We start from the raw sequence: 21,573 nt of genomic DNA, 5'->3' as shown, positions 1-21,573 counted from the left end.
TTTTCTGTTCTCCTCCTTTTCCACTCCCCATTTTTTCCCCGACATCCCACCTCCAGACACTGCACCTTGTAGTCTCTAGCCCCTGCACATTCCGCCAGACAGTACCATCCTCCCCCCACCCATACCCTCTCATCCCTCCACCTTTCCTGCCCCACTCCAGATTTCTATTCCCACATGACAGATGCATTCCGGTTGGAGCTGTTTGGTCAGTGGCAAAAGTCATTTGCGTGTGAGATGTGCTTGCTTGTGAGAATGTGTGTTTGTGTGTGTGTGTGTGCATGTGTGTGTGTGTGTGTGTGTGTGTGTGTGTGTGTTTTAACTGCTGAAGATGGCTTTGGCCAAATGCTATAATGTGTCAGTTTTTTCATTGTGCCTGTCTGCAACTCAATGGATCATTTTTACGGTGAGTAGTAATCTATCCTTTTCTAATACTGTTGATATTGCAACCTGGAGTTTCCATCATTAGATTTGAAAATAAAATTGAAAGTAGTTCTGCTAAACAAAAACATTTTACTAAACATAGCAACATACTTTTCACTGATAAGACTCCAGCATTCCTGGGCAAGTCACTCTGGGTTTGATAAGAAATTTTATCTTTTCTATTTTAACACGAAATTAGTAAATTAAAATTTCTGATGACATCAACATTTTATTACCTATGCAACAGCATTCCTCATTTCTTCAGAACATGATGCCATCTACTGTGACTGGGGTACTTTCATTATCCCTCTCAATAACTCTCTAACTCTTTAACTCATTTTCTCCTGTTGTACCTGTTCCATTTTCATTGCTCTCTTCCATAATCATCCAACCGATTATTAGTGATATCTCTCTTGTTCAACACACTAAATATGTATTTGGAAGAAATGACACTAACTAGCGAAGGGAAATACTTGCTGTTACTGATAAGGTTTTATTCTGCTTTAACAGTATGTAACAAGTACAGAACATCATTAATGAAAATAAAGTGACAATCGGAGACAGTTGTCCTAATTGGAAGGACCATCTGGGAAGAAAATGTTGCCAGGTATCCACGAGCTGTGTCTGTGTTCCATGCCAGGAACAAATATCAAAGTTATATACTGGATAGCTGTGTGGCATGCTCTATAGGTGTGATGATGGAAAAGGTTACCCAAGAAATTTTGCATGTACAAAGACTGCCACATTAGAGTAGTGCTTAAGCTATTTGTACCATGCTGTAAGAGAAGATAAACCTGTTCGAATTCCAAAAGTTATATGCAAACATGAATTTGAGTCTGGACAGTATAACAAAAATCTCTTTTGTCCCCCATACCCGTTCTTTTTCATGTATGTCCAACTGCCGGCCACCAACAGAAAATCTTCTTTCTATATTTAAATCATCAAAATCTTCATGTGACTGGTTGATACGTGCATAACCTTCCATGTTATATGGTGCCAGTCCAAATTAATGAGATTCTGGAGTTTCTTGGTTACACTGGAAAAAAATGTAGTAGTTATACTACTCTGGAAATAGTAAATTAGAAGTATGTACAAATAATGTTCCACTTAGGGTATAATCTCTCTCTCTCTATTAAACATGCACGCGCGCGCGCACACACACACACACACACACACACACAAAAGCGTGTGTACGCCCGCGCCCGCACACACACACACACACACACACACACACAAAAATAACTATTACTAAACTTGTCACGTTGTAACAATCATATTCATTTATAAAAAGGGATGTACAACCACACACACAGCATCTAAAACTTACCACTTTTGCGATGGGAGTAAAGTTCTGAGGCATCTTCTGCTCCTCCAATGTCTTCATGTAATTCCTCAAACTCTGTATTTCACTCCATAAACAGAATTTATTCGTTCCTTGTAGCACACAGTTCGTGTAGATTACATCCACAGATATAAAGAAAAGTTGTCAATTGTAATTCAATCTCGCGTATAAATTCTGATTCTTTTGATTGTCATCATGTTTAAATTTCATATGGTTTTATCAACTGACACAGACTCTACTTGAGAGACAATGACTTCCATAAAAGCTGAACATATTTTTATTTAACAATGCAAAAGGCAACAAAATACAGCTCACAGTAATCAATATATTCACTAACACACAATTAACTGAATAACACATAATCAACATATTAAATATCATGTAAAATAACAGCAGCACAGTAATAAACTGTAGAGAAAGAACAATTTGCAATGTGATTGGTCATGTCATTTAGCGTATACTACATAAGGAATAAACCATAGCAATGAATTCTAGAATCTGTATCCATATTTTTTTTTTTATTTTCTACGCTAAACAGTAATAATGCCATACTGTAGATGCTTTATGGGTTCATAACTATAACTCGGCAGTCATGAAGGTTCTCAAAGTTCATTGCAGGAAACAGTAAGTCAAGTGACAAAAACTACCATTTCAGTTTAACCACTTTACTTCAAATCAGTAGTATCTTGAAGTTACTGATAAATTTAGTTGGTGCTTTTTCTTCATTTGCTTGAAAATTTTCAGTAGCAAATTCATTAAAGTCTTTGTCTAAATACCTAGTGCAGGGTGTTCCAACACTGTCCAATAGGGCACTCGTACTCACTTAGCTTGTTCCAATGTATACTGTCATACATACGCTGAGACAAACTTCTTTTGCCGCAAGCAACCAATGACAGCATTTCAAGACTCAGACAATCTCTGTGGCATAAGGAGAGAGAAAAGGGATATACATAAAAGCTGTACTACATAGCGAAGAGGTTCCTCTGAATAGTAAAGCTGCTCACCCAACTACTGTCTAGTTCTGAATTATGAGTCGCTGCATTGAAACATATCTACCTAGTATTCCCATCTTTCAATAAATGTCAGCAAGATCAGACAACATCAATTTGTTGCAGAGCCTGACAGATAAATCTGAGAGTGGTGGGTTTCTCCAAATCAAGGTAACCACAATACATCACTGAGATGATGGCACACAAAAAACGTTACGTCAGTATGACCTCTTTGATAGTATGTTCCATGCAATAGACATCCAGCCTCTGGTGAAAATAGAAATATTGCTTCCAGAATGAGATTTTCACTCTGCTGCGGAGTGTGCGCTGATATGAAACCTCCTGGCAGAGTAAAACTGTGTGCCAGGCCGAGACTCGAATTCGGGACCTTTGCCTTTCGCGGCAAGTGCTCTACCATTGAGCTACCCAAGCAAGACTCACACCCCGTCCTCACAGCTTTACTTCTGCCAGTATCTCGTCTCCTACCTTCCAAACTTTACAGAAGCTCTAATGCGAACCTGGAGAACTAGCACTCGTGAAAGAAAGGATACTGCGGAGACATGGCTTAGCCACAGCTTGAGGAATGTTTCCAGAATGAGATTTTCACTCTGCAGCGGAGTGTTTTAATCTGCCAGGAAGTTTCAGAAATATTGCTGTTGCACACCTTGTCTACCCTATGCTCAACTGCCATACTAGAACCACTCAGATGATATGCAGAGCTATTTCATTTGTGGCCATGAAAGGAGTCTTCACTCTACGACAAAGCAGTTATCCGAATTGCTCACATATGCATGAACATAACAGATAATTAAGGTAGACTAAATAGAGTAACCCCCCTGAAAAAAATAAATAAAAAAAGAAACCAAGGAACAATAGGTGAAAGACACATGTAACTCACTGCAACAGCCTGTTTGTTTAGAAAAATAGCTACGAAATGAAGTAATAAACAAACAGACTGAATAACTGCAACACAAATTGCTGATAAAAATCACAGATAATAAAAGACAAACATGAAAATCTTATGCTAACCAAATGAAAGCAGCCAAAATTGAAAATGAATATTTAGCACATCTGTACAAAAGAAGGGATAGCATCACAGAACAAAAGCAAACAAAGAAGAGGAAGAAACAAAGCTCCCAAAAATTACCTAACAGTCCAAAACAAAAACAAAATCTGGAGTAGCACTGTGTGTTCTAAAACCAAAAAAAAGCTGCAGGACCAGACGGACAAACAGTTGTTCACTGTCAAATACATGAAGAGAAATGAGACAATCTTGCAGCTACAGATTTATTGTCACGACAATGAAAGTCATGACACAAAATATACCTAAACCACCGAAAGTTGGATTATCATGACACAAATGTAGACCTGCAATTAATATTCCTCCTTCAGAGAGAATTTATAAACAGTCTTCCATACTAACAAAATGAGTATTATAGTTCTTGATGAACCACATCACATGCCACACACTAATATACACTGAGGGAAAAAAATTACCACAAGGAAAGAGAATTAATGTACGGTAATGAAATTTCAGGAATACATTTGTCTAGGTAACATTGTGCGAGGCTTCTCTCCTCCTTGAAACATTCTTCTTAATCATTTTGGAGGAATTCCGCCTTCCAGACTTTTCCTGTGAAGTGGCTAATATTACATAGTAACAGGCATTGGTAAGTTCACAAAGCCATTTCATTATCCCAAGTACAAATTGATTAACTTCTGATCGACAATAAGGACAGACTCTCTCTACAATTCTGAGTCCAATTTCATTGTGTGTTATACATACATCTCCCTAGCTACTCAGTCTCACAATCACCGAACTTCACCCTGCACTCTTCTCCAGACTCTGAACCCCTGCCTGCTCTGACATTATGAGTAGCCGTCCTGCATCACCATAGTAGCTTCAATATAAATCACCACACCAATCTGAACACAACTTTACATAAATTCAGCCTTCCATGGATCAACTCTCACTGTATACGTATTTCTATGAACACCACCACACACGATCTCACAATCTCACTTCAGCAGTATGGGGGCATGTCACCAACTCCCACTGACCCCATGCGCATTTGCATCCTTAAAATTCAGAGGTTAATTCAACGGCAAGACACGCCATTGCAAATGTGAAGTGCTGGTACATTAATAATCTGTGGTAATCGCCAGAATGTTGAATGCAAGCATGCAACTGTGCATGCACTGTGTTGTACAGGTGCCAGATGTCAGTTTGTGGGATGGAGTTCCATGTCTATTGCATTTAGCCTGTTAATATAGGGACAGTTAATGCTGTACGTGGATGACGATGGAGTTCTCGTCCAATGACGGCCTATTATGTGCTTGACTGGAGACAGATCTGGCGACTGAGCATGCCAAGGCCACATGTTGACACTCTGTAGAACATGATTGGTTGGTTGGTTTAAAAGAAGGGGGAAGGGACCAAATTACGAGGTCATCGGTCCTTTGCTCCAAAGGAAACAATGCCACAAGGGTAAGAATAAGACAATGATACTTACACCACAAAACAGAATGAAAGGAAAAACCACAACAAGGACTGAAGGGCAATGAACACTTAAATGGACAAAAGGGGACAAGAAAACCACAAAGACGCAAGAAACAGGTAGAAGAGGTTAAAACAAGAAAGCAGGTTACCAAGGCTGACTGACCATGAGGATAAGAAGGAAAAACCAGCAGCTCTGCAACACATTAAAACCTCCATCCTGAAAGCACTAGGGTGGGGGACACACAGGGACAAATGATAAAACTCACCCTCATGAATAAAACGTAGAACTAAAGCTGCTGTTGAGGCACTGTCGCCCAACACCGAAAGTAGGGTGCTGGGATGGTTAAAAGTCCGCCAAAGAGCAGTTAAAAGTGGGCAGTCCAGCAAGAGATAGATGACCATCATTCGTGAGCCACAGCGACACCAAGGTGGGTCCTCGCGACAGAGTAGGCAGCCATGCATCAGCCACATATGGCCAATGCAGAGCTGACAGAATCCCTGCGAGAGGCACGCATGGAGGTCTTCCACACATTCGTAGTTTCCTTAATGGCATGCAGCTTGTTGTGTGTACTGAGGTTAAGCCATTAAGCCTCCCAAAGCCGCAAAACCTCATGGCATTATACAGAACACAGGCTAGTTTCAGAGAAGCCGATCTCCATAAGCGGTTTCCGCATAGCCTGTCGGCAAGTTTGTTGCCTGGGATTCCGACATGACCTGGGGTCCAGACAAACACCACTGGACCATTCCAGGGCATAGATGGACTCCTGGATGGTCAGTACCAAATAATGACAAGGGTAGCACTCGTTGATACCTTGTAGGCTGCTAAAGGAGTCAGTACACAAGAGAAATGTCTCGACTGGGCATGAGCGGATAATGAGCATGAGATATGACCGCCAGCTCTGCAGTGAAAACACTGCAGCCATCTGGGAAGGAGTCCATGAACATAGGCAAAGCCAACGTGACCATCAGCCATCGAGGCCCTACAGCAGGTGCTAGACCATTAATGGCCACTAGAAATGGAGATACACTCAATACGGAGCCCTGTGGGACCCCATTCTCCTGGATATGGGGAGAACTATGGGAGGCACCAACTTGGACAAGGGAAGTATGAAGCAACAGGAAATTGTGGATAAAAATCGACAGCGGGCCTCAGGTCATGTCATGCACTTTTCATAAATCAAAAAAAGATGGCAACCAGGTGCTGGCATCTGGAAAAGTTTGTTCTTGACAGACTCAAGGGACACAAGATTATCAGTAGTAGAGCAACCCTGGAAGAAGCCGCCCTGACATTTAGCCAGTAGGCCATGTGACTCCAGGACCCAACCAAACTGCCGACACACCATACATTCCAGCAGCTTACGGAGAATGTTGGTGAGGCTGATGGGCCGATAGCTATGGACATCAAGCGGGTTCCTCCCAGATTTAAGCACAGGAATGATGGTGCTCTCCTGCCATTGCCAAGAACGAACTGCCACACCATCCACGAAATCTCTCTCTCAAACAATAAAAAATTTAGATAATTTCCACCTACCACACAACAAAAAGTGCCGTAGTCCAGCCAAAATTTTACACAAATGTCATGGCTCAACAGAGCACACTGTGTGATAATTCCACACAGCATGACAGTTGCATAAACTACACCCATACTAATCAGCTGTTTTATCACATCAGTCGTTCCTGCACTCTGAGTTGCTGTGCCAAGGATAAGCACCCCCCCCCCCCCCGATCTCTTTCTCTCCGCACGCGTACACACACACACACACACACACACACACACACACACACACACACAGTTTTCTTCATCAACTTGTTAGTCACTGATGTCCTCAGTATCTCTCCCCATACATCAAATACCTATCTTCATTCTGTAACTGCAACACCACATGGGACACCCTGATCATCTTGGTTGTACCCAGAGGTAACAAAGTCTTTTGTGATCTCTTTCTTGATTTCAGCCATACAGCACTGGAACAAACTGCCCAGCAATCTGTGTCTATACAAAATCACTATGCATTCAAGAGATGGAAATACGGAAGCGTCCGATCCCGCCCGTCTGCTTTGACCCATGACGTCACAAATATGGTGAATACGACCATAAACCACGATTCCAATATGGCGCATATAAAGTCTGTACGTACACATTATGAGGACGAAAATACATCGAAAAAAAAAAAAACACACACACTTTCCTCATAAAACCTAATGACACTAACGGGACAAGCGCGGGAAATGGGGTGTTTTTAAGTGGGGGCAAACTAAATACAAACAAATTTAGACACCCACCCCCATACAAAACGACGAAAAAACCGACATCACAAAGCTCCCCAAATACCACTAAACACAATACCATCTGGAATCGGACACTTCCCTTGACCTATATAGCTCAACTGCAGCTCCCGATCCCATAAATTAGGATCAAACACTTCCCTTGGCCTATATAGCTCAAAAACATCTCCCGATACCAATATCAACATGCACAGCCACACGTTGGGAGCGAACACTTCCACTGACCTGCGCACTTAATTTTATCCGATTAATTTTACTAAAATTACCACATGATGTATAGCAAACAACACTAAATTAACCCTGACACAAAATCGTTGACTCACTGAAATGAATTCCACTACAAACACAGCCGACACTCGAGCAATTCTGGATAATGAGCAAAAGCAAACTGAGCCCATTACACCACACAAACGAAAACCCTGAACATACCACCAGAGAGCGCAACAAACCACAACACGACGACATCTACAAACACGCCACACTCACAAATCAAACTCCGCACCGTCATGACGTCACACATGACAACACCCATACGTCACGGGTCAAAGCCGACGCGTGGGATCGGACGCTTCTGTCGAGCCCAAGAGATAGCACCTGCTATCATTGGCATACCTTCCATCTCAGTACATGCAAGCTATTTTCCTTTTGTTGGACAGTGAACCAGTATGTGTCAAATTGTCAACAATACTGATGTATTTCGCATTACTGTCTATTTATGTTTTGTCTTTCCATCTCAGCTGCTAACCTCATCCTATTATTACTCAATCAACTTCTCCACTTCTGATTACTTCTGCACTCGTTGTACATCTCTCTGTGATGCCTTTCCATTTGACTTAAACCTTGGGCTCTGCTACAGGTCAGTCTGTCACCACAACCAAGATTTCAGGGGGAGGCATGTCCAATAAGTAACTTTAGCCCATTTCCAAAATTCCATATATTCAATGTTATATCAATCATCATCATCATCATCATCACTATGAACATATATACAATGTACACAGTAATGTTAAATAACTAATGCTGTCTGATTAAGACTGGGCCCGAATCTTGCCAGGTGAAACACATGCCACTAATAAACAAACATGCTTATCCACAAGAAAGAGCTATTAGCGACAGTTGATATTATGAAACCTTACGTCATAGCAAATGCAGTGAAAGTAAAATAAACCCTGTATATACATTCATTCGCACACGCTAATGACCAATTTGAATTCATGAACCAAATGAGAACGCAAAAAGCTATTCCAACAAATAACATCTAGCTACAGAGGGATAGCTTTATTTAAATAACGATACATTTGAAGCTGTTGCTGTACTGAGTTAGAAAAGTCATTCAGAGTGTTTCTGGTAAAATACTGCTACATGTAAGTTCTTTAATATCCACAGTTTGTTGTGAAAAAATAGAAAAACAACATTGTAAATAAACAAAAACAGGGTATGAAGACAAAAATTAATAGAGACAAGAAGATTACAACCAATGTTTGAGCTTTGGGACGACTGTGCACATGTAGTCAAGATTGTTGAATCATAAAATGTTGCCCACAAAGGCAAAAATCGTTATTTCATTTCAAATAGTGTTAAATGATCTTGAAATTTCAAATAAAATAAAAAAAAGGATGGCCGTCATCAATTTTAGATCATCAATTTTAGACATGTTTGTACACAAAGAAGAGATAACAACATCAACAAACTGAAATATGATTAACTAACTTTTATTCACTATTGTCATTACACGCCACATATTCCATGTATGTAAATCACCTGTGTATAAGTTTCCAGTATTCAACAGGCACTGTCAAAATTACTGCTATGATTGGCATCAGCTGAAAGTTTTCTGTCAGTGTAATAGTTATGTATCTTCTTTATATGAAAACAATGTAAGTGTAGTTGTAAGCCATCATAGGTTCAAAATAAACAGCACACCACTATTAAACAATGAAATCTTTTGGCGAAAGGCGCTGACCAATTACAGTACAGTACTTGAAAATACAATATGTCGTTCTGTCACATAAGCTATAAACAGCCTACTGTGTTACACTAAATTTTCATTTCAACATGTTATATATTAATTTTACAAGTGGTCAAAAAATGTTATATGTTGTAACAGGTGGAACTGCTACAAATACTTGGCGAACTTGTTCAGTTTTTTTTAAAAAAACAAAAAAAAAATGTCATACACATGTGAACAATTATAACAAGCGAAACGCAGAGGGATCCACAGACTACAAAAATTCAATGTAGCCTACTTTATATGCACATTAACAAAGAGGGGGAGATGAATACTTTCAAACAGAATATAGCAGATTAAGACACCATGTCGTAAGTGGATCAAAAAACAGGAAGCGATGCCATATGCGAAACGCGATATTTTCTATTGCATCGGTGTCAGCGGCAGAAAGTAAGCATCATACATGGTACCGTTTTTCCAAATACTCCAAATATATTTAACATCACCCGTTTGAAACACTACCACACTGTGTGATGGGCGTTACTGTTTATCAACATTGAACAGAGTATTTACTCTGATGTTGATAAACAGAAACACAAATTACGCAGATTGCAGACGAAGTATTCGCAATAAAATCATCAGACGAGTCTACCTAGCATCAAACAGCATAAATTTTCTTTAACACTTAAGACTGTGAAGAAATTTGTAAACACACATAAAAAACCACAATAAGCGGTTGTTGTTGCTAAGGTGTCAATCATCGGGGAACGAAGACATGCGCATCGCCAGCCGCATAGCACATACCATTAACATTTCGCAACACATTGGTACATTCTGTAAATAAAGTAATATCATCACAACTGTATTTCCCGAAACAGGCGATATAATGCTCGCAACTACGACGAAATGTATTAAGTCGATAGCTATCTACAAGAACAGATTATTCCGCCACATCCACGCATAACGACGATCCGAATCGGTAAAGCGCTTTTCTCTTCGGAAAAAAAACGAAAATGAAAACATCACCAAACATCTACTATGTGCTCGTTGCAGAAAACATTTTGTAATTTTCAGAGGCACGAAACTTACCTCGTCAAACATTCCTTCTTCCGTAACTACACTAACTTTTTGTAAACAGTTACAACCACCGATTAAACAACTACCACCAACAACAATATCGATTCTTCAACTGTGACTATCCCCAGAAAGATAAAAACCAAAGGTCTTAGCATCTTGTCCATCCAAGAAATTTATAATCCAGCTTCCATTGAATTACAGCATAGACGAACTCCGCTTGTACTTGAATCACATATCTTTAGCAGTAGTCACATTTTTGTTTTCCCTGCAGTTGTTTATGTTACAGTGTACGTTACGAGACGAATAAAATACAAATTACATGTTCTACTTAATTTCCATTTATATATTTTTTGAGTTTTTCCACGTCATAGGGTCTCACACGCAAAAATTATCTACGAAATATACATATGAATAGAATAAATAAATAAAACTTACTAACTTAGAGTAGATATTTAAAGCAAAAATACGAACTATTGAGAACTGCAAATGATATCTCTTAATATGAGAAGCTAACATTTTCGAATAATTAATTTGAAAGTGGAAACAAGATAATTTAGGCCTACATATATATAAATACACGCAAACAAAACAATAAAATTATATCCATCCTAAGCTTGATGATTCACAACCAAATAAGTTAGAAATTTAGAGGTAAAGCTGTAATCAACCTTAAGATTGGTCTGAACACTACAGTAATATAAGCAATGTTCGCACATGCAACAAAAGTGTCCTCACATTTAGAGGCATATTGCAGTTGCAATGCACTTGCATGTGCGAATTTCCAGTTTTCAGTGAAACAACTGGAGAGATGCAACTTTCGGCACCCAACAAAAAGTTCAACTTGGTTGTACTTTGTTACGCCACTTTTCTTACTCCTTTGCTCCCTACTAGCTGTAGTTCTGAACATATAGATTTTGCAGCAGTTATCGTGAAGTTGCTGCTGCTGCAGTCTATTCCACTGTGTTTTCATGTTACTACTGAAAAAAAGTCAAACCAGTTGTTGGCAGGTACACTTTTGAAGCTTGTGGAATTGCAAGAAGAACAACCCATCCAATGTTTAATTTTCTGTAGCAGTGTGTGTGTGTGTGTGTGTGTGTGTGTATGTGTGTGTGTGTGTGTGTGTGTATGTGAGTACAACATTTGAAAACCAGTTAGGTAGGCCTGTCCTGCAGTCTTGAAAACTTTTTGGATGAATAAGTAAATAAACCTAATATATAAAATCGAGTCGTATTAACTTTGTGACCAAGCACTGTATAAATTGTTTATTATATATGGGAAAGAGCACCGAGTGTGATGTTGCAGCTGTTAAACTAAAAATTGGTTCGAACAGACCACGGGTGTATTGCCAGTCCTTAGTGTCCAATGGGGACAATATTCGGCGATCAGACATGTCGCCATCGTCAGGTGCGCTGACGAACTAAGATTCTGAGTTCTTCTTCTTCTTCTTCCTTTTTTTTTTTTAAGCATATTTCATTCCTTCCCATAAGGGAAGGCGGGCCTTACTAGAGCTTGCTTTGCTCTTTTTCAGCCGAGGGTGTACAGGGGACATCATTTGGTTATTTTATTTTATTCATCTGCATATGTGCTAATGGGAGTGGGGAGTACTCATATCTCCCAATTGGGAATTTATTTGCAGGAAATTCGGGGAACAGCTCCGGTATTCATCTTGCAGCCTGAGGAAAACCTGAAAAACCCGGCCAGAGTTGTTGGTGTTCCCACATTTGGTTGTTGTTTCTTCTCATCCCATGCGCTCCTCTTCAGGTCAGTAGTGCTAGTTGCGGCAGTAGTTGTAGTAGCATCGCTTCTCCTCTTCGTCCCGGAGGCGAGCTTCTTCCTCTTCTTTCCTCCTTTGCGGCCGGTACTCCAGCCAGCTGCACTGATCTCTGCCTCACTCGTCATGACTTGCGCATATTTATTCCATTATCTCGAGGTCAATTATGTATCTGCTGTCTGTGAAGACTTCTTTCATCAACACTTCTTTGTCGATCAGTGTGGCGCGGTTTGCCTGCTTGGCTTGGTCACTTGCAACAGACGGTTCTGTTTCTGCTTGTACCGCCACCGCTGCTGTTCGCAACTTGCGCTCGAATGCCTCCCCTAGCATGAGGCAAGCAGCTTCCATCTCCGCATGCAGCACGATCTTGAAGCGCGTTTCCGCTTCTTTCAGCGCGGCTTCGATGGTTGCGTCCGTTCCTTCTTGGCTGCTGTCCTCTCGTGCACCGTCTTCTGCCACTGCGGCGTCTTCGACTTCCCGGCGGTCTGGCGCCGGCTGACGTCGCCTGTTCGCGGTCGGCCGACCCGCCCCTTAGCCACTCTCACTGGCAGTGGGGGTGGCTGTTCGCTCAGGGGGACAGCGTGTTGCCATCTCGTTGTTCCTCTGCGCTGGGGACGAGCGTGAGGATGTCTTGCGTCGTCTTCTCCATCGTCTCTTCGTTTTGGCCTTGGCATGTTCTTCAGGTGCAGCTCGCTGCGCCTTGATGATTTTGGTATGGCCGCAAAGGCCTTGCAGCCATGCCAGCTGGCCATGTGCAGCTCGCCACAGCGGACGCACATCGGTGCTTCTTCTTGTAGTCTTGTGCATGCGTGGCTGTATGGTTGCCAGTGCACTTGACCCAGGTTGACTGGTTGTGGCAGTATCTTGCCACATGCCCCTCTTGTTGGCACTTAAAGCACTGAGGCCTGGTGTCCAGTTCCACAGGCAGAGGCTCCATCGTCACGTCGAATCCCAGGATGCTGTTGATCCTGAGTACTTGGTCCACTGGGGTCATCCCTGGTGTGTTCACAGCCAGGATGAATAGTGGAGGTCTTCTCCTGTTGGTTCGGTTGTGTAGCTTTACGCTACATCTCCGAACCCGTCGCCTCATAGTGTTCTCCGTACCATATCCTCGGAGCATAGCCAGGGAAGTCCTCTAAGGAGGGCCTTATGTTTTCTTTCTTCTCTTTCAGCTGGGGCTTCTCTTGGGCCGGCGTTCTGTATGCATCACGTATAGGTGTGAACACCTTGGAATCATAGAAAATCCCCTCCCCCTGCGATGCGTTATCTCCGCTGTCCGCACCCGCAGTTGCATGTCGGAGGTCGCTGAGACACTGGCATCGGCGTCTGTGGTGGCGTTGGTGTAATTGCCTCATTCACCCTGGTCTCTCGTTCGTTTTCTCTCCTGAACGTCTTTTCAATTAGACTCAATGCTGGTTCCCATGCCTTTCTAAGGCTATAGCGGCAATCTCGGTTGATGACTACGAATTTCGATAGCCTGTCTAACGACGCTGTCCCAGTATTTAGATGTCTGTGCAAAGACCCTTGTATGTTGGTAATTCATTTCATGATTTTCGGGCAAACAGTGCTCTGCGACCGCCGACTAAGTCAAGTGTGCCTCTGATGTTCTCGGCAACGATCTTCGATGGTGGGCACTGTCTGTCCATTATAAGTCTTCCCACTCTGACACGGGATCTTGTATATGCCGGCCTTCCGCAAAATCGTCTTTGACACTTCCCTATAATGCTCGTGTTTTATTGGGTGGGTAAAAGACAGTTCCTACTCGGTGTTTCTCCAATATCCGTGCTATTTTCGCCGATAGTGCGCCAGTATACCGTATATAGGCAATGGCCGTCTCTTCCTCCATACTTCCTCCGTCTCCACACGCTGTACTATAGAGGTGGGGCGGAGAGTGCGTCTGATCTGCAATTCCGAATACCTATCTTTCCGGAATACAGTTGTGAGGTGTTCTGGCCCATGGGGCAGACTCTCTGTGTCAGAGATGGTGCATTCCCCGTGCATCATTATTTTCAGCGCCCCATTCCTCTGTGAAGGGTGGTGGCAACTATTCGCATGCAAATACAGGTTATTGTGCGGTTTCTTCCTGTATACCCCGTGGCCCAGGGTGCCATCTGCTCTTCTTTTGAACATGATGTCCAGGAATTGTAATCTTCCTTTTGCTTCATTCTCCATAGTGAATTTGATGTCCGGATGTATGTAATTCAGGTGTGTAAGAAAGTCTAGGTGTTTGTCCCTTTCATGGTGCCCGATCACGAACATATCATCCACATAACGGAGAAAACAAGTAGGTTTCCATTTGGATGACACCAAAGCTTCCTCCTCGAAGTAGTCCATATAGAAACTCGCGACCACAGGCTAGAGTGGGCTTCCCATTGCAACTCCTTCTGTTTGCTCATAGTATTCTCGATTAAAGAGAAAATACATGGAGGTCAGAACGTGCCTGAAAAGGTCAGTCATCCTCTCGTCAAATCTCTGTGCAATAAGCTCAACTGACTCTCAAAGAGGCATCCTTGTGAATAATGAAACAATGTCAAAACTCACCAGGATATCTGAGTCTTTCAGCTTGAAGTTTTACGAAATTCACAGAATTACGAACGTGATGAGGGCATTTACCCACATAAGGGCTTAGTAATTCTGCCAGGTATTTGGTCAGCAAATATGTAGGTGCCCTAATGTTGCTGACAATTCGGCGTAGCGTCACCCCTTCTTTGTGGACTTTAGAGAGTCCATAAAGTCTTGGCGGTACAGGTCCTTGAGGTGTCAATTTCTTTGTGACACCCACTGGTAAATCTGCGTCTTTGAGAAGAGCCATAGTCTTGTTCTCCACCTTCTTTGTGGGGCCAGCGTTGACCTTCCTGTAAGATTCGTCATTTAGCAGGCTCTGCATCCTCTCAATGTAGTCCTTATGGGAAAGAACAACCATAGCATTGCCTTTGTCACTCGGTAAGACAACAATCTCAGGGTTCTGTTTCAGGTCTCAAATGACTGCCTCTTCCTGCTGGTAATATTCGACTTGATCGGTTTAGTTCTCGTCAGAGCACAGAAGGTTTCCTGGCGTACTTCTTCAGCTGCTTCAGGTGGTAGTCGTGCAGCAACCTGTTCAACTGCACTGACAAAGTCCGCTACTGGCGTTAAACTAGGTGTGGGAGTAAAATTAAGTCCCTTCTCCAGAACAGAAACTGCATCCCCAGTCAGTTCAATGACTGTGATATTGATGACCGCCTTGCGTTGGGCCTCCAGCGATGATTTGTCAGAGAGATGAGAATATCTGACTTCCAAAAACCTTCTTACATGCAGAATCGGCGGTCACCCATGTAACATCATCAATCCCGTACCAGGTACCGGAATTGAATGATTGGCTAGTTGTAGATGTAGATTAAGAACTTCCTGGGAGTTGCTCTCAAGGCTGCGCATAGTAAAGTGCAGAAGAAAGATTACCATTCCTGGACGTTATGGTCAAAAGAAGAGCAGATGGCACCCTGGGCCACGGGGTATACAGGCAGAAAACGCACACCGCCCTCTATTTGCATGCGGGTAGTTGCCACCACCCTTTGCAGAGGAATGAGGTGTTAAAAACACTGGTCCACAGGCCGTGCACAATCTATGACTCAGAGAGTCTGCCCCATGAGCCGGAACACCTCAAGTCTGTATTCCGGAAAAACGGGTACTCGGAATGGCAGATCTGACGCGCTCTCCGCCCCACCTCTACAGCATAGCGTGTGGAGACGGAGGAAGCGATAGCCACAGACTATATACCGTATACTGGCGCACTATCGGCGAAAATAGCACGGATATTGGAGAAACACCGCGTAGGAACTGTCTTTTACCCACCCAATAAAACACGAGCATTATTGGGAAGTGTCAAAGACGATTTTGAGGAAGGCCGGCATATACTAGATCCCGTGTTACTGTGGAAACACCTATATTGGACAGACAGTGCACACCATCGAAGATCGTGGCCGACAACATCAGAGGCACACTCGACTTAGGTACCCGAACAAGTCGGCGGTCGCAGAGCACTGTTTGTCCGAAAATCAAGAAATGGACTACCAACATACCAGGGTCTTTGCACAGACATCTAAACATTGGGATAGCGTCGTTAGAGAGGCTATTGAAATTCCTAGTCATCAACCGAGATTGCGGCTATAACCTCAGCAAGGAATGGGAAACAGTGTTGTGTCTAATTAAAAAGACGCTCACCAAAGAAAACCAACGGGCTACCAGATCGGATGAGGCAATTTCATCGACGCCACCACAGACGCCGACGCCAGCGTCCAGCGACCTCCGACGCGCGGCAGCGGGCGCGGACCGCGGATAGAACACCTCGCAGGAGGGGATTTAAGACGACTCAGTTCGTCAGTGCACCTAATTCCGCTTGTGCAGCCGTGGCGAGATGGTCGCTGTAGGCAAGCGCTCGTTACTGTAGAGGCCGAGCTGTCGGATTGGCAGGTGAAGCTGGCCGGAGTGGCCAAGCGGTTCTAGGCGCTACAGTCTGGAGCCGCGCGAACGCTATGGTCGTAGGTTCGAATCTTGCCTCGGGCATGGATGTGTGTGATGTCCTTAGGTTAGTTAGGTTTAAGTAGTTTTAAGTTCTAGGGGACTGATGACCTCAGCAGTTAAGTTCCATAGTGCTCAGAGTCATTTGAACCGATTTTTGGCAGGTGAAATTGCAAATTTTCGTCTTGCCGTTCTAACGGCAAGAACAAAATTGTTGTGTAAAGCACGCACTGCACCATGGGCAGAAAATCAAATAAGAAAAGGAACACAGTAACAAGGAGTCCGTTGATCGAAGCATCCGCTGTGAAGGGAAACTTTGCGAACGACGGAGAAGATACAACATGTGAAGAAGAACAAGCCGCCCACGACTTCACACTGCCGCCATCGCCGATCTATATCCGATGCTGGGACGATTGGTGGGATATATACAGCAAACTGAAGAACGTTGCGACAGGCCCACTGAAGGTGAAGTGTCTGGATAATGACACTTTACTGGGAGTGGAACCAAGTTGCATCTATGGCTCCAAGATGTTCACACCTATCCTGGAGGCATACAGATCGCTGGCCCAAGAGAAGCTCCAGATGAAAGAGAAGAAAGAAACATCAAGGTCCTGCTTAGAGGGCTTCCCTGGCTGTACCATAAGGATATGGTACAGAGAGCACTATGAGACGACGTGTTCGGAGATGTAGTGGTAAAGCTACACAACCGAACCAACAGGAGAAGACCTCCACTATTCATCCTGGCTGTGAACACACCAGGGATGACCCCAGTGGGCCAAGTACTCAGGATCAACAGCATCCTGGGATTCGACATGACGATGGAGCCTCTGCCTGCGAAACTGGACACCAGGCCTCAGTGCTATAAGTGCCAACAAGAGGGGCATGTGACAAAATACTGCCACAACCAGTCAACCTGGGTCAAGTGCACTGGCAACCATACAGCCACGCATGCACAAGACTACAAGAAGAAGCACCGATGTGCGTCCGCTGTGGCGAGCTGCACATGGCCAGCTGGCATGGCTGCAAGGCCTTTGCGGCCATACCAAAATCATCAAGGCGCAGCGAGCTGCACCTGAAGAACATGCCAAGGCCAAAAAGAAGAGACGACGGAGAAGACGATGCAAGACATCCTCACGCTCGTCCCCAGCGCAGAGGAACAATGAGATGGCAACACGCTGTCCCCCTGAGCGAACAGCCACCCCCACTGCCAGTGAGAGTGGCAAAGGGGCAGGTCGGCCGACCGCGAACAGGCGACGTCAGCCGGCGCCAGACCGCCGGGAAGTCGAAGACGCCGCAGTGGCAGAAGACGGCGCACGAGAGGACAGCAGCCAAGAAGGAATGGACGCAACCATCGAAGCCGCGCTGAAAGAAGCGGAAACGCGCTTCAAGATCGTGCTGCATGCGGAGATGGAAGCTGCTTGCCTCATGCTGTGGGAGGCATTCAAGAAGGAAGAGAGAAGAGGAAGAAGCTCACCTCCGGGACGAAGAGGAGAAGCAATGCTACTACAACTACTGCCGCAACTACCACTACTGACCTGAAGATGGATGAGAAGAAATAACAACCAAACGTGGGAACACCAACAGCTCTGGCCGGGTTTTGCAGGTTTTCCTCAGGCTGCAAGATGAATACCGGAGCTGTTCCCCGAATTTCCTGCAAATAAATTCCAATTTGGAGATATAAGTACTCCCCATTCTCATTAGCACATATGCAGATGAATAAAATAAAATAACCAAATGATGTCCCCCGTACACCCTCGGCTGAAAAAGAGCAAAGCAAGCTCTAGTAAGGCCCGCCTTCCCCTTTTGGGAAGGAATGAAATGTGCTTAAAAAAAAAAGGTCAGTGCACCTGATGATGGCGACATGTCTGATAGCCGAAATATTGTGCCCGTTGGACACCACAGACCGGCAGTACACCCGTTAATAATAAAATAAAATAATGGAATAGATGATAATAAAATGTTGAAATGTGTGGGTTTTTAAAATGTATTGAGTTAATGAGATTAATTTTTTTTTGCATGAATGACAAGCACAATAAGCTGAGCTATGCCTGGAAATAAGTTCGTATTAGCTCATATTATTTTGCAGGGGGAAGTAGCTTCTTTCTCCACTGTTGATTTGTGCTTACCCTTCTTTATAATGCCCGTTTTGTCGCCATGTTCACCTTCGAAGTCTTGACCGTGTTCCCATTGAGCTTATCGGATCTTCGTAATATTACAAAGTACACAGGTGGGCTTCAGTTCTTGTAATTATCGTACTATCTGAAATAACAACTCACACGATCTTTCTGTTAATAAAACAATATTGTATTTTCTAAACGGTGCACATATGAAATACATACTCCTCACTTATTCATAGCGACCCCAAAATGGCGGTCTACAATTACTCGCTTAAAATGGCGTGCTTCTCAGTCGTTCACTAGCTGAGCGCGAATCCTTCCTTCTTCTTACAGCTACACGAAAATCTCCTCTCTTTTTTAACAACTGAAAATCAAAATTACATGACGGTAGGCATAGGCTCTATGATGGGCTACCGCTTCATCTTTTTTCTTTGCCTTTAAAGAAGACGAAAAAATAAAAGAAATGCAAAAGGTTTATCACACCGTGGACTGTTTGAGCAAGAAATACGCTGAGGGAAACTGAAGAATCACATAAAAATTGGTTATTTGAAAAGTCTAGATCAACGAATACAATAACATTATAAAATCTTCGAAGAGTGCTGTAGCTGCAGATGATATTTTGATATTTACAGTACGTTCCAGCTGTTGGCTAGTTTGTAATAGCAGACAGCATTTTCGTCTTCGAGTATTCTTTCTTTCGTAAACGCATTTGTGGTCCCTGATTTATCGCCGTGCGAAATCTATTTTCTGATCTATAATTATCGTCTTCCTTGTATTTAACTCTTGTCACAGCGCTAATGCCGTAACCTGCACTATAACATAAATAACCTCCTATATGAGTTCAGTTGACATCATGCTGAAAGCTGTGTAACTACATTGAATTTGTGGTGCCACATTAATTTCGCATGCGAACTCGGCTTAACGCCAGGTTTCCACAGCAAAGAATTTCTTAAACATGTATCCCCACCACACCACTCATGTAAATAAACTTACATGTGGAAATAGTCTATTTGCACACTGTCATGCCAACTTATGCATAAGTCACGAAAATTGAAAGGTGTTCCGCTTTCTTGCATGATGTCACTATCCCCACCATCACCTGTGAGCTTCAACAATTGCCCTTAGGTGGATCTGCTCTCATTCTGCTCTTGTTCAGTTGACAGCACATTGTGCATGTAAGCATGGTGATGGGTGAATAAGAAATTCGTGACCATGGAAACCTGCCTTTACACATTATGATAGCAGCAGAAATATACCAACCAGAAGTGCCATTTGCCGTAACTTGTGAAGTATCTGTTTCTTCATGATCATTATGTATCCTGATGTATAAATGTCAAAGTATTTATGACAAGGAAGAATATGAATGTTATTGCGCCTCGTTTCATTCACAGCAATTTAACCTGTACTCATAGTTGTAAATTGGAGCGTAGATTTATGGTAACAGTTTACCACGTATCGTAAATGTTAAGCATGTAAGTAGGAGACATTAGAATGTAAATAAGGCTAGATCTCACATCAGGTGCAGAAACACAACAGCGTGTCTGCACTATTGCACTGCCAAAGGCAAATCGACATCAACTCTGCAATTCACAACATTATCCATTATGCTAGGCTTGAGGCATAAGATTGCCACTTTCTCTCTTTGTCATCATAGTTTCTCCCAAAGCCTTATATTGTTGAGCAATTAGTAAGTGACATTTAATGATAAGGGTGACATGTTTGAGATAAATTGTCAGTGAGCCATCACCTTGAAGTGGCATAGTGCAAGCTATAACACCAAACAGCTAAATATGGAAATATTTCTAAATGAGTATAACGTCTGTTGCACAGGGTCAAGTATAGTACCAGTAGGGTGTATTGGTCTCTAGAACTAAACACAAGTGATGTAATTCTGCAGTTATGTGTATTGTGAGTTATAAGGCATGTTCCCACCAGAGGTAGTAACTTTTGAACCAACTGTACAGGACAAGGGGTTATTTTTAGGATATATGGTGCGAAATTGTGATTTAGTGTGTTTCAGTGCGCGATGCGCCAGTCTCACGGCAGACAGCGGACGAAGGTTGGCACGTTATGCAGGTGACACAGTTTTGCAACGACCGTCGGTATGTGTGTATGTGCGCGGCAGCCACTAACAGCCAGAACGCAGCATTAGCAGAATTAAGGAGGCGAGGGCTGTGTGTGGCGCGGTTGTGTTAGCCAACTCGTCGAGAACGTTCTAATAAACACGCCACCGCGTAACCGGCGGATTCAGCAGCGGTCGGCACTATTTAAGGGTAACAGAGGTGGGCGTCGGCATTCGGTTCGACCGATTGGGCGTTCGGTTGCTGTTAGGTCGTCGTCATCAGTGACGCTGTCCCTGAGGACCGGCAAGTGGAGGGCATTGCCCACTGCTGCACTGGCGACTCCCGGCGTCGTCACGAGCTGCAGCGTCTCCAAGAGGCGCGCTGGGCCAGGCCTCATGCTGTTAACCTGCAGCCACTGACCGAGCATGGCGTCGCGTTCCCTGGGCTGCGTGCATCAACACGTCTCCACCACGACATGAGCGGTGGGGCTGAACTACCGGAAAATGTATTGGAAGAACCAACAATAAAGAGGAAGATTGCTAAAAACAGCCACCTTCTTCTAT

At 43.3% G+C, this 21,573-nt stretch overlaps 1 protein-coding gene across 4 annotated transcripts in view; it reads right to left on the bottom strand.

The window, feature by feature from the left end:
- Positions 1–10,679, bottom strand: part of LOC124775065 (uncharacterized protein CG7065-like) — a 71,030-nt gene extending 60,351 nt beyond the window's left edge. For 2 of the 4 annotated variants that reach the window (XM_047249866.1, XM_047249864.1), the window contains exons 1-3: positions 10,575–10,679; positions 1,748–1,854; positions 1,295–1,456 (exon numbers count right to left, since the gene is read on the bottom strand). In XM_047249866.1, the coding sequence (XP_047105822.1) occupies positions 1,295–1,405 (111 nt within the window). In that variant the 5' untranslated portion in view covers positions 1,406–1,456; positions 1,748–1,854; positions 10,575–10,679. The remainder of the gene's footprint in view (positions 1–1,294; positions 1,457–1,747; positions 1,855–10,574) is intronic. The other 2 variants (XM_047249865.1, XM_047249867.1) reach the window with 2 other exon arrangements.
- Positions 10,680–21,573: the final 10,894 nt, after the last annotated feature.

This window comes from Schistocerca piceifrons, chromosome 2 (assembly GCF_021461385.2).
Source record: "Schistocerca piceifrons isolate TAMUIC-IGC-003096 chromosome 2, iqSchPice1.1, whole genome shotgun sequence".
NCBI classification, from domain to species: Eukaryota; Metazoa; Arthropoda; class Insecta; order Orthoptera; family Acrididae; genus Schistocerca; species Schistocerca piceifrons.
This window is presented reverse-complemented; position numbering and strand designations above follow the sequence as displayed.